General features: G+C 39.5%; 1 protein-coding gene across 1 annotated transcript in view; it reads left to right on the plus strand.

Moving 5' to 3' along the window:
• Positions 1 to 61: 61 nt before the first annotated feature.
• The window catches only part of LOC113680486 (GRB10-interacting GYF protein 2), an 18,831-nt gene continuing 6,077 nt past the window's right edge, over positions 62 to 12,815 (plus strand). Inside the window, exons 1-22 of the mRNA XM_089180060.1 lie at positions 62 to 194; positions 523 to 562; positions 1,985 to 2,201; positions 2,830 to 2,938; positions 3,309 to 3,429; positions 3,647 to 3,687; positions 4,021 to 4,206; positions 4,722 to 4,954; positions 5,357 to 5,431; positions 5,918 to 5,999; positions 6,228 to 6,586; positions 7,149 to 7,266; positions 7,786 to 7,887; positions 8,268 to 8,332; positions 8,809 to 8,931; positions 9,348 to 9,585; positions 9,938 to 10,010; positions 10,660 to 10,726; positions 10,814 to 10,984; positions 11,558 to 11,833; positions 12,302 to 12,583; positions 12,776 to 12,815. The exon at positions 12,776 to 12,815 is cut by the window's right edge and continues 253 nt beyond it. Of these exons, the coding sequence (XP_089036186.1) occupies positions 531 to 562; positions 1,985 to 2,201; positions 2,830 to 2,938; positions 3,309 to 3,429; positions 3,647 to 3,687; positions 4,021 to 4,206; positions 4,722 to 4,954; positions 5,357 to 5,431; positions 5,918 to 5,999; positions 6,228 to 6,586; positions 7,149 to 7,266; positions 7,786 to 7,887; positions 8,268 to 8,332; positions 8,809 to 8,931; positions 9,348 to 9,585; positions 9,938 to 10,010; positions 10,660 to 10,726; positions 10,814 to 10,984; positions 11,558 to 11,833; positions 12,302 to 12,583; positions 12,776 to 12,815 (3,010 nt within the window). The 5' untranslated portion in view covers positions 62 to 194; positions 523 to 530. The remainder of the gene's footprint in view (positions 195 to 522; positions 563 to 1,984; positions 2,202 to 2,829; positions 2,939 to 3,308; positions 3,430 to 3,646; positions 3,688 to 4,020; positions 4,207 to 4,721; positions 4,955 to 5,356; positions 5,432 to 5,917; positions 6,000 to 6,227; positions 6,587 to 7,148; positions 7,267 to 7,785; positions 7,888 to 8,267; positions 8,333 to 8,808; positions 8,932 to 9,347; positions 9,586 to 9,937; positions 10,011 to 10,659; positions 10,727 to 10,813; positions 10,985 to 11,557; positions 11,834 to 12,301; positions 12,584 to 12,775) is intronic.

Genomic DNA, 12,815 nt, shown 5'->3' on the forward strand with positions numbered 1-12,815 from the left:
AACGTAAATAATCAAAGCCCACGTTTATAATGATCAGCTGTTTTTTAGTAAAATTATGCTCGATGTGGAAAAGATTGAAAAAACTAACCACGTGATCAAACTTGTAAATTTCGAGGTTCGCCATTTTTCTCTCACCTTTACTTGAACGCAGGAATTTGCAAAGCTCTTGCAGAGCTACAAGACAATATTCGAAGGTACTATTATTGCAGTGCGAAAGCTTACTCCTTGTCTTTTCTCCCTGCCCCCTGGCTTCGTCGGAGTTATAAGCTGCCGAGCCTGCGGGCGAAGCAAACTGGACTCACTTCTCCTTTCCCGTACTTCCGAGACACTGTGAATTTTTAATCGATTTGAACGTATATATGTTTGTGATTGATCTATTTGAGTAAAATTTTCCATGCAATGAAATCCAATCCTGTTGTGCTTGTCCAAACGGTTTCTATTTAAATTTGATGTCACTGAATAAAAATCTCTCGTAATCTCAGTCTTATCTTACGTTTGTTCATTTGTTTTTTTTGCACCTAGGAATCAGTATGTCGGAAACTCTAACGTTTGGACCGGAGTGGTAAGCGGAAAATATGTTAATTGGTATTATTTTAAATTATTACGAACTACTTCTTTCTTTGACGGATGGGTTTATTACGAAATTACGACGGCAATTTAAAACATATGCACTTGTAGTGAGCAGAAGTCGCTCACACTTTGCATTTAATTTACGACTTACATCAGCTGATACTCCGACACGTTACGCGCTTTGATGTGGTGTGAATAGTGCGAGACACCATTTTTGTTGATAACTCAGCCTATGTGTAGTTTTTCCTTTTTTCCTCAGACCATATACGTTCTTGACTTAACATTTTTTTGGCGCTTCTCCTAAATGTTGTTTAAATGCTAGCTTCGCTTGGAAAACGTTGTTTTTCTTTTCCAGAAAAAACAACAGACTGTTCAATTTGCATTACAGGGACTTACAAATGATATTAAATTGATGTACTTTTTATGAGTGAGAGAGTACCTTTTCCTAAGGCAAGCTGGCTGATTGGAAATTATTTTCAGCTCATGAGGTTGAACTCACTTTTGACAAGGCTAAAGTAAATTCTTTCCACTTTCCAAAGGAAGCAATTAAAAAACAAAAAAATACAATCAGAGAACAAAAGTGGTTCCACCCCTCTCCCCAACCCCTTGAAAATAAGATGGTTTGCCCTAAATTTGGAGAAGTAATTGCTATCAAAAAATTCATTGAGTCAAGGGGAAACTGCAATGAGGTCATTTGAATGTCTTGTTGTTGGTTTTTTGCCTGGAGGATCACTGCTTTCTAAGTGAAAATGGGATTGTACCAGTTATAAGCTCCATGTGGACATGTTTGCCCTGTATTTTAAAATAACCTTACCAGTAACACTGCATCAAAAATTTAATGTGTGCATTTTTGTAACTCTTTATTGACATTTGTATGTTAATGACCCTTTCAAGTTTTTTTTATTTTCACTTGGTTTGTGAAATATGGGAGATCATAGTTCATGTTTTGTTCTTTAAAAGAAGTGAGGTTGTACTTATTGTGTGTGCTGCATTGGACAAACAAAAATATTAACAGAATGGCGTTAAAAAGTATGAAGATGCTATCACAGTGTAATTTCGATGACTCCTAGCAGTTTCTCTTTGAAGGATCACAGCTTTAATAACTTCCATGATTTGGCTTTTTACATCTTCAGTTTGTAAAAGTGTAAATAAATAATCCATTAGTGAATTCACTGCCTGCCACAACATGGGAGATTTGGGGGTGGTGGGATGGGGGGTGGGGAAAAACTAGTTCTACTAGTAATACAATGCAAAGGCCTTGTGACCAAACTATTTCCCAAACTCCTGAACATAGTATTAGTATTATTATTATTATTATTATTATTATTATTATTATGCATGAAATTCTGAAATTCTACTTTGCATGGATTTGCTGCATTTAAACCCATGAATGTCTTTAAAATGCTCACTGCAGGTTGCGTGCACTGTCCAGTGGTAACAGTGTTACTTCTCCTCCACCTTCCCCTGGGCCAAAGTACAAACTTGCTGAGCACCGGTATGGTAAGGAGGAGATGCTGGCGCTGTTCAGTGAGGATGTCATGGTGCCCCCAGAGTTGCAGTTGTTTGATTCAATCTGTAGAACTCGACCTGCTCTTCCTTTAGCTTTTCAACAATTTACAGAGGAGGAACAGGTGCTGATGATAACAATATTTTAACCCTTTCACCTCTAAGCTCTGCATGTCAATTCTCTGCCCAGTCTGCTATGAAGTTCTTAAAATTTTAGCTTCAAGAATTTGCTGACAATTTAGAAGATAATGTCAAGCCATTATTTTACTTTTTTTCCATTGCCTCTCTATGCGTATCAAGCATTATTTTTTTTTTCTCGGTATGTTTTTATTTCTCACTATAATTTGTCAATATAGTGGGTCGTATTTCACCATACAGCCTGCAAAATTCAAAATTTTGTCTGAGTTGAAACATTTCCCCCTCTTTATGAACCCAGAGATATAATAAATATCTCCCTAACCTCAATTTCTCCATCAGTATGGTGAATTAAGGTCCAAGTTTTTCTGCTCAGATTTATGGCCTAGGTCATAAATCCAAGCAGAAAAACTTGCTTCATTTCAGACCTTGAACTTGGTTAGTGTTTATCTCTGACTATTGCAAAAAATTAATTTCTCAAGTCAAATTTATTAATTGACCTCTGTCAATGTACAATTTGGTTTCTGAGATTTTGTCATAAATAAAGCTTAACAACCCCACTTAAGTGATGTTTGATTCATTTGGTCTCTTTTTTTAAAATGTATTTCATTTTTTCAGAGAAACTCTGCTGGGTCTGTTAACAGTAATGCCGTCTTGAAGTTAATGGGTCGTGGTGCAATGCGAGGAGTTGGCCCGCCTAGAGGACCGGGTAGGGGTGGAATTAGAGGTAATGTGGTTTGTATTTTAACTGGTTTTATATTGTTTGTTAAATGAGATCTCCTTTAGAAGCCATCCTTTCTTTCCTTCTCTTTTTCTTCCTCATCATTCCGTAACTCCCAGGTACAAAACTTTTTTAATGGTGACCATTTTACAATTGATGGTGGCTAAAGGTGATCTTTTGAAAAAACAATCTCAGAGCTAATAGAATTCCTAACATACTCCAATTAAGGTTGTGAACTGTTGCACTACAAATTTTACTTGAACACTTCACATTCTCTGATTCACACTTTTTCTTTAAATTCCCTGAGAAGCTGTTGATCTATGAGGGTTTTGTGTAACAATTATCTTTTTTCTTTTGTTGTTTTCTTCTCTCTTAGGGCGTGGCAGGGGGGATGGGGGATATACAAGACAAACATCATATGAAGACACCAGGGGAGAGGGTGGGGCAGGCTTTGGACGAGGCAGCGACACCCGCAGGCAGGGATGGAGTGAGAACAGGTTAGAATATTGCTTCACTAACCTATTTCTTTAATCACTGCATTCTGTTGTAATGACCTTAAAAATATGCGAGAGAAGAGATTGTTCAACAACTTGAAGTGAATCAATTTAAGTTGATTAAAAGCTTGTGTTATCAGAGTTACAGTTTGTTCTCTGATGGGTATCAAACATGTGCAAGGCCTCTACAATGGTAACAGTTGCTCTATTTGTGTTTTAGTCGTGGAAGCTTTGAGAGATCACCAAGCCTTAGAGAATCAGGTTGGGTATTTTTGTTATCTGACAGGGAAAACTGTTGAAGATCATGGATAATAATCTCCTGATGGCCCTTTGCTCTTAAATAAAGCTAATTCAAAACTGGCAGTACATTTTTGCTTCAATTTGTTTTTCCTGATGAAGGTGCAGTTCTTATCTAAGTTGTGAAATGAGAAAATCACAGTTTCATCATCTGTAACCAGAATTGCTGTTTATTTATAAATAGGTGATTTTTGCTTTTCCTGTTTTGGGAAGGGATCATTCAGAGAACAACAGCTTGAGTGTTATTGTACATCTGCATCACTGATGCTGATTGATCATTCTGCCCGGTTGTTTTAGGTCCATCTGGTCCTGGCAGAGGAGGGTATGATCCATCTTTAGCTCGACCTCGCCTCTCAAGTGACACATCTTGGGAACGAGCAGAGAGAAGATCAGATAGCGGCAATTGGAGGTCTGGTGATGACGATGATGGCTGGAGAATATCTGGACAGCGGTCCTCTGACAGATCTGACAAATGGAGAGGAGGTGAGTGATGGATGGACTCAAGAAAGTAGTTTTAATTAGTTATATTTCTTCATTATTATTAAGGATTTATGTTTGGCAACTGCCTGACAGTAGAAGGTACTTGTCATTTCCCCACATGCGTGGGGCTTGTTAATGATGCTTTGTTTCATTCATTTGCATTTTTTTGGATATGAGGGTTCTTATTCATTCCATTTATTTTCAAGGATCTGATTGTTAAATCTCCCATCTAGCTGTGACACATTACCCTATAAATCAATTACAAGAATCTGGTTTCAGATCAAGAAAAAAACTACTTGATCAGTTCAAGTAGATATTCTTATTTCTTGTTTGCTGGATGATGTAAGGATGTTATAGGGTTGGGTTACATGTTCATCACTTGCTGTGGTTCAAGGGTTAATTGTCTACCTGCCTGTAAAACAGAGAAAGACACTGCACACACCTGCAGGTTGTAAGAGTACATATTGCATAGTGAGCAGTGGGAATCAGAATCAGAAGGTTTCCATATTGTTCTGTAGGTGGTCCGTCAAGAGGCCGTGCATCCTGGAGAGGGGGAACAGAGTCCTATCGAGAACGAGGTCATCCTGATGACGAGTGGCAAACAGCACGTGGCAGTCGTCGGTCTTATCATGATAATGAAGATGTTCGGTGGGGCTCATCTTATGACAGGCTCCCTGAATGGAGTAATGATGATAATGAAGATTTTACAACTCCTGGCACATTTGATTCTTCAGGAGCATTTGTGTCTAAGGTAGCCTGTTATGTCTTCTCCATCTCTAAAAAAGTCTTTTTCATCCTATTTAACTTTTTGAGTGCTTTTACCATTGTCTATGCCATGTGCTGTACTGTGTTACTTTGGGAGGTAACATGCTAGTGCAATTTGCTTTCAGTGTGTTGGGAGTTGGACCAAACCCTCTGAAATTTTGACATACAGAACAAGTCATTAGGTATCTGAAGGGAAAAAAATCACAGAATACATAGGACAGTGGAATCTAGCAGTCAATGCATTGTATTAAAATTTGGATTATATACAATGGAGGGAAATTCGTAAAGTTTATTCTTTAATAATTGCTGTTTGATTCAACATGTTTACTTATGGACCACCTCTCCCATGGTACTGAAAACATTGTTTTGTTTTGTTTTGTTTTGTTAGCAAAAGGAAGAGGACAGCCAAAGTAAAGATGAGAGAAAATATGTTGAAAATAGAGATAAAAATATGGGAAATCAGGTTAGATAATTGTAACAAATGTATATAAACTTGACCCATTTGTTTGTTATTTTGTTGCCTCCTTTATTATGCTATAACTTCAGTTCTAATGAATATTCATGGATAACTTGTTATGGGAGATGTGGTAGCCTGGTAGTTCATGCACTGGACTGTGGGTCTAGAGATCTGAGTTCCAGACTTGGCTAGTTCATCATGCTCTGTTCATGGGCAAATCATGTCACTTTCACAGTGCATCTGCCCACCCAGGAGTATAAATGAGTATTGGTGAATTATCAGGAAAGTCTGATGAAATGCTGGGGGGGGGGGGGGGGTAATGGTACTCCCAGCTGTTAAATGTTATGGAAACAAGGATTAACTTCAACTGATGACAGCTTTGTGTATGTTGCCATGGATCAGATTTGAGAATAAAATTCTTAGTGGTGGGTTACTGGGGTGTATTTCTCCTTGTTGTGACTTCAAATGCCAACATGCTTCTGTTGTAAATAGTCTGAAAGTGATGATGAAGAACCACCAGATGTTTGGGATGATGAGGACAAGGATGCAGTCCAAACAAAACACTCTGACTCAGGTCTGTCACCTGGTGTAAACTGTTTATTGCTACTAGAAGTAATCTACCTCTTAATAATTTTAATTGTATTGAAAGCTTCCAAAAGACACATGTAAATTTTGAGTTGGGTTATGCTCTTGGCATAGTGTGAAACATAACCTATCCCTACTCTTATGTTTTCAAAATGGTCAGTTGCCTCTCCATGCTTTGTAGTTTGTGATTGACCTCTCTATTTATCATGGGTTTTAGGAACAAGACCTGTCAGTGAAGGAAAACCACCAGAAACATTAGAACAACAAAAACCACCAGCCGCTAAACCACCTTCTACACATCAAACAACAGATACATGCAAACCTTCTCCCTCAACTACAACTTCACCACCTCCATCTCCATCACACTCCTCCACTTCACAGCAAAGAACACCTAATTCTACTCCATCCAATGCACCTAACAAACCATTCGCCCATGTACCTCCACAAGCTCACATCACCACATCCTCAACAATGCTGGAACAAGCTGCTGGCAGTCTGAAAGAAGACGAGCCTAACATGGACCATTTTGCACAAGCTGCGGAAAACCTTGTGGCTTCATTAGATGATGATGAAGAGGTAGGGTAACAATTTTGTGGCCTTAAATCTCTATTTCATAAGATCCATGTAGTATTTCTCTTTCTGCTGCTTTCTGCTCATGGTAGAAACAAGTTTGTGTGGATTTTAAGTGCATGTTATCCCTTCCTAAAAAAGGAGGTTGGTATCGGAAATCATGGTGCATTTTGATATTATAGCATTTCTGGTGGATGTGATTAATTTATCCAGAAATTAGAGACTTTCAGATTCTCATTACAAAAACTGTTTTCCATGAAGCTTCATTAGCTACAAAGTTTGCACAGGTAATTTGTGATCAGATACAATTTAGCAATTTCTCAACAGAACAAAAAAAACTGCCTACTTGATGGTGTCAAGTCTTCAGAACTACACCATTTTTGCCACAGTAGGACTTGGGTTTTTAACTGCAAGCATGCTGCAGGTTCATGCATGCTGACTGTTTCCCCACCAGTAAAAATTGGAGTTGAATTTACTATAGAACCTAACCATCCATATTATTTCTCTCAACAATAGGACATACATGTATAATGTAAAAAAAACTTAATTTCCTTTGATCTTTCAATAGGAGGATTTAAAAGAAGGGGAACAACCTACTACACAGCAGAAGCAGGAATATCGCAGTTCACCAACAACTACAGAAGAGGTGCAATGGAGTTACACTGATCCACAGGGCAAAGTGCAAGGTAAGTTATCTGTTTTGGCAGTCAGGAACCAGATGGTCCACGGAGTGGCTCATGTAATTCTGTAACTTTACCACTGTGAATTATGAACAACTTTCAGGTGCAAGACAATGAAGAGGATCCTGCAGATAGTAAAATAAGATAATTTTGAGCTTTTTGTTAAAAAAATCAGAACTGCAAGTAGTTTGAGCAAAGTTTTGCTTCATCAGCAAGGAAGCAGGTTATAATGATTTTTATCCTGTGAGTTAGACAAGAGGCAGCAAATTTTTGAGTCATGTGAAAATTTCTTGGGCATAAATTCCTTTGTTTCCTCATCTCAAATCAAACACAAATATCTCAAAACTGGGTTTAAAGGTTTCAAAACTAATATTATGCATATCTAGACTCGACTCAAGCTTTGATCCTTGAGGCTTTTTTGAAAGTGAAGGATTGGGGATTTAGTTTTGAGGGACTGTTTACCTACTTTTGAACAGTACTGTATGTGCAAGTTACCCAAACATTAATGGGGCATTTTTCAAACAGGTCCATTTTCCAACTCTGAGATGGCAGACTGGTTTAGTCATGGTTACTTCACAATGGGATTGTTGGTCAAACGAACTATTGATGAGATTTTCCAACCACTTGGTGAGGAACTTCATTCTGTGAGGACTCATGATACTGCCAATATGTTTGTGAAATGTTATATGTTGGTTTTACAAGCTATCAAGACAATCTACTAAGTTCAAACAGTTTTTTTACCTACGCTTACAGTGCCCAAGCTCTCTTGGAGTACAGAACAAGAACTAGAGATAATTTGTTACAATAGTGGTTTCATATACCTGCCTTGCATCAATAGTTTTACTAAGATGTAATATGTGTGCAATGTTTGGTGACAAAAGAATAAATCTGTCAGATATATAGGATACTTGTATATGTGTTTTGGACAATAGGTTTGTGCACAAGGTAACTAACACAAAGCTGTCTGTAATTCTTTCCAATTATTTGCAAATATTGTGACATGGCAGGCGAGATTATTAAACAATGGGGGAGAGTGCCCTTCACCCCTGGTCCTCAGCCGCCTCCCTGTAAGGTAAGAATTTTTGTGTTTATCTCACAAGGGTGCTACTAAAAAGCCAAAATTTAACCCCTTACACCCTAACATCAGTATGCATACTCTCCATACTGTTCTGTATACATTTCTTAAGGTGCATACAATAAGAATTTGTTAAACAGTCAAGAGCCTCATAAGTTCACAATTATTTCATTTATTTTTGGGACTTTGATGTTTGATTAAGGGGGTGATTTTGTTAGGAGAAATTAGATGCTTATCACTCTTCTGGAATAAGGTTTTGATGAGCCTCATTTTTCTTTAGTGTTAAATCAACATTTTGTACCTTTCAGCTTTGCTCATGAGTTTATTTACAACTTAAGCATTCATTAGGAAGAATTTAGTCAACTGTGTTCGTAGTTAGATGTATTAGAGCTACCTTAAATTGCATGCAAATTGAACTGCTTTTTAGTTGTATATTGTAATTGCGAAAGAGCTGTTCAACTGTGATGTTGCAGGTTGTTCCTGAACACATTCAGAGACAACAACAGATCTTAGCCCAACAACAGCAATACCAACATCTGATGCAGCAACACTACCTTCAACAGCAACTGTTCCATCAGCAAGCAATGATGATGCAGGTAGAGTAACAACAGACCAAACAGAGCAGAGATAGTGGTATGGCAAGAATGAAGTCATCTTTAGGTTGAGTCTGTTCTTTCCTCTCTAGCCTTACCTCAATAGTCTTCCTCCAAGTTTGTCAGTCTGTTAGTCTTATCAGAGCCTCAGACAGAGAGGTCTGCAAGGGTTCTAGCATTGCTAATCCTCACTGTTAGAGCCAGACACTGGCAAACCTCTCCCCTTTGAAATCTTTGGGCAGAAAAACATATGCCTTCCAAGGTTAATAATTAGGGCTTACTCACAAGGTAGGGTGGGGCCTCGTAGCTCTGAGAAGATGTAAACATAGTTATCTCATCAGCTACCATAATAACTAAGATACTTCAGCATGTTAAAATACAAAATGATGTTGGTGTTTCTCTTTCTCTTTTCCTCCCAGCAACAACAACTGCAACATAGCCAACAGCAAATGCAACAGATGCAGCAGATGCCACCACCACCTCAGCATTCCCCAACACAAAACAGCTCATCTCCTATAACGCAGCATGGTCAACCTCAGGCAAAGCAGGCAGGAGTCCATCACTTGGAACAGCAACCCCAACAAGGAAGACCCCAAACTCTGTCACCGCACGCTGAATCGATCTGGGGCACTGGAACGCCACCCCAAGCTTCTCCTTGTAAGTTTGACCTTGCCCTTTTTGGTGCTCATTGCTTTAAAAATTTTCCTGATTTGTTAGGGACACACTAGTTTTCAAGTCAGCAACATACAAACCTTTTCATTGAGATGATGAAAACTTGCAACAAACGATCAATCTTTATGGTATCACCATTTTCCCGTGCTAGAGCAAAATTTGGTGACCATGGCCTTCCTAACCCCCCTTCCCCCCCCCCCCCCCTTAGAAAATCTGAGTTACACCTCTGAGCATGGCATAGAGTTTTGAAAGAAGAATAAATAAGAGGCTGAAAAAATGAATAGTAAGAAAACTCGGAGATTATCTAGAAATTGTATTGAGTTTCCTCTTTCTACAGCCATCATTGCACCTGGTCCTTGGTCTCCTGTAACAACAACATCGGCTGGAAAAGGCTGGGATACAGAAAATAGGTAAAGTTGTCTTGAGTGTCCTAGGTGCTGAGCTTTCTACTTTGGCTTCTTCTGCATGTATCGATCAGGAATCTTTCTCTGTCTTGATTGGGTTCTATTCCATGACAAGCCGATATTGCGGGCAAATTATAAAGAGTGTTAATTGGTTTTCATTTTAAAAAACTGATATATTACAAGCACTCTGATTGGTCAAAACCTTTCGTTTATTGCACTGGCAAACCCATAGAAAATTGAAGTTTGTTTATAAAGGCAATAAATCAAACTTTCTGTCAGTTTAGTAGCGTAATAACTCACTTGAGATCTTGGGGAACACTCGAACAGTTTGCAAATCACACGCCGAAGGCGAGCGATTTACAAACCTTTTCAAGTGTTTTCCTAACATTCTGTGTGGGTTTTGACGGCAGTAAAGCGATAGAAAGTGCGGTCTATTTCTTAGAAATATATTTTTTGGAACTTGATGTTATTCAATTTTTACTAAAATGACACTTACGGATGCGCCTTTCTTTTTTCGTTAAAACCGTTGCCTTGATCGAGAAAACTGTTGAAATAGAATGAAAAAAAATTTGCGAGCTCCTCCGATATGAAAGTGGCCTATGTTAAGCCTATTTTTGACCAGTGTTTTTTTCAACATTTCCTTCCATTTTTTCAGCCAACAGAATGTTCCATCCTTTGAGGAAATACAGAGAATGGAAGAAGAGAAAGAAAAGCAGGCAAGGGTAAGGCTATTATAGTTTTGTTGATTCGCTAGCATTGGCGTCATATCTTGATGCCTATTTCTTACCATATTCCTCTTTCTTATCCAGCTTGAAAGGGAAAGAAGAGAAGCTAATGCCAGGGCTATGAGACTGAAGCAAGAGGAAGAAGAACGGAGACGCATGCAAGAAGCAGCCATGCTCAAGAAACAACAACAAGAGGAGGAGGAAAGACGGCAATCGGAGGAGAGAAGAAGAAAAGAACAAGAAGAACTCAGAAAGGTTGGTGTGTGAAGCAGATGGCTGGGTTCAGGGATTTTGAAATGATTACTAATTTAAGAAGCTAGAGATTTGGAAGTGATCCTCGCAGTGATGTGCACTACTTAGGCAGTAGTGAAAATAAGGCCTGAAAAAAATTCAGGCCTGTACGGGATTTGAACCCATGACCTCTGCGATACCGGTGCAGCGCTCTACCAACTGAGCTAACAAGCCAATTGGGAGCTGGTCATGATGGTGGTTCTAAATAAATCCGTGAAGTGATGAATAGACGGTTAAGAATACATGAAAGTCATATATTTGAATTTCAGGCCTTATTTTCACTACTGCCTGAGTAGTGCACATCACTGCGAGGATCACTTTCATCCACGTCTTTATCCGCAGTTCAGATATATGACTTTCATATATTCTTAACCGTCTAAGCTAGAGATTGTTCGCAAATTTTTCTTTGTAAGCACCTTAAGAAATGTATTAGAGATCAGTCGGGAGAATTTGCATACTGATGTTAGGGTGGAAAGGGTGAAAACTTCTTGAGCTGCAAATGACAGTATTTGAAGTCTCTCTTATCATTTTTCTAAGAAACAGGAAGAAGCGCGAAGAAAACAAGAAGAAGAGCTGAGAAGGAAACAAGAACAACAGGAAGTGTTACGCCAACAAGAACAACGGCAACAGCTTGAGCAACAGAAAGCGGAGCAGAAGCGACTACACGAGCTACGGCAACAGCAGCAGCAAGCTCTTCTTCGACTCCAGCAGCAACAGCAAGAACTCCAGAGAAAGAAAGACTTGCAAATAAAAGCCGAATTGCAACAGCGGGAGTTGCAGCAGAAACTGCAGCAGAAGAGACAGGAAACTCAGGTGAGAAAGTCATTTTTAATAAGGCTGACCTTTTTGCAACGGTTGCCTTTTGAGGACAGTGGGAAGAGGCCTTTTTAGAGAGGTTACCTTCTCGGAGAATTGATTTAAGTATGAGACATATTAAAGGAACAGGGACAGGAAATTTGAGGAAGTTTTGGCCAATTTCAGGTTTGGCTTATAACGGTTAGTGTTAGTATCGTAGTAGCAACTGCGCACTTACTCCTCCCTTAACCCAACAACAGCCAACTGAAGATAAGTTCGGGTAAATGTTGGGTTAGGGGAGGGGTAGGTGCGCTGTTGGTCGGGTACTGACATTGATCCGTTATAACTCTCATGGAATAACGTAATTTTGACACCTTGAAAGCGGCATGATGTTGGGCGGCCATTTTGGCCACCTGTCAACGGTTTCAACGTTTGCTCATGTACAGACGTTTGACCACCGTTTTGTCTGTCTGTTTCTCTATGCAGACGTCAGGAGGGTCTCTGTGGGGTTCTCCTACCCCTGTGTCAGGTACTATGTCTCTAACCCAGATTCAACAGCAGGAGGAAAGAGACAAGGTGCAGCGGGAATTCAAACTGCAGCAGCTTCAGGCCCAGCAGAAGAGGGAACAACAGACACGGGGTGTACCAGGGTGGGGTGAAAGACCACCTGTGGTGAATCAGCCTGTCAAGTCTTTGCTACAGATACAACAGGAGCAGGCCCAGCAACAGAACAAAAGGCAGCAGGGATCTGCTTTGTCGAGATCACAGGTAGGGAAACCGCTCTGTTTAGGAGATGGGGCAGTTTCTAATTGGGTGTCGAAAAGACAAGACCGCGGTTATCGCAACGGCCAATCGGGTAGTTTTTCAACACTTTTGTACTCGATAACGTATACGATCCCAGAGGATACTCTGTCTTGTAATGCTTGTGTTGAACCTTTCCGCCTTTTCGTCTTTATTCAGCCGAGTCACAATCCTCTCAGTTCGTCAGTGTGGGGGAATG

This window comes from Pocillopora damicornis, chromosome 8 (assembly GCF_964200805.1).
Source record: "Pocillopora damicornis chromosome 8, jaPocDami1.2, whole genome shotgun sequence".
Taxonomy (NCBI): domain Eukaryota; kingdom Metazoa; phylum Cnidaria; class Anthozoa; order Scleractinia; family Pocilloporidae; genus Pocillopora; species Pocillopora damicornis.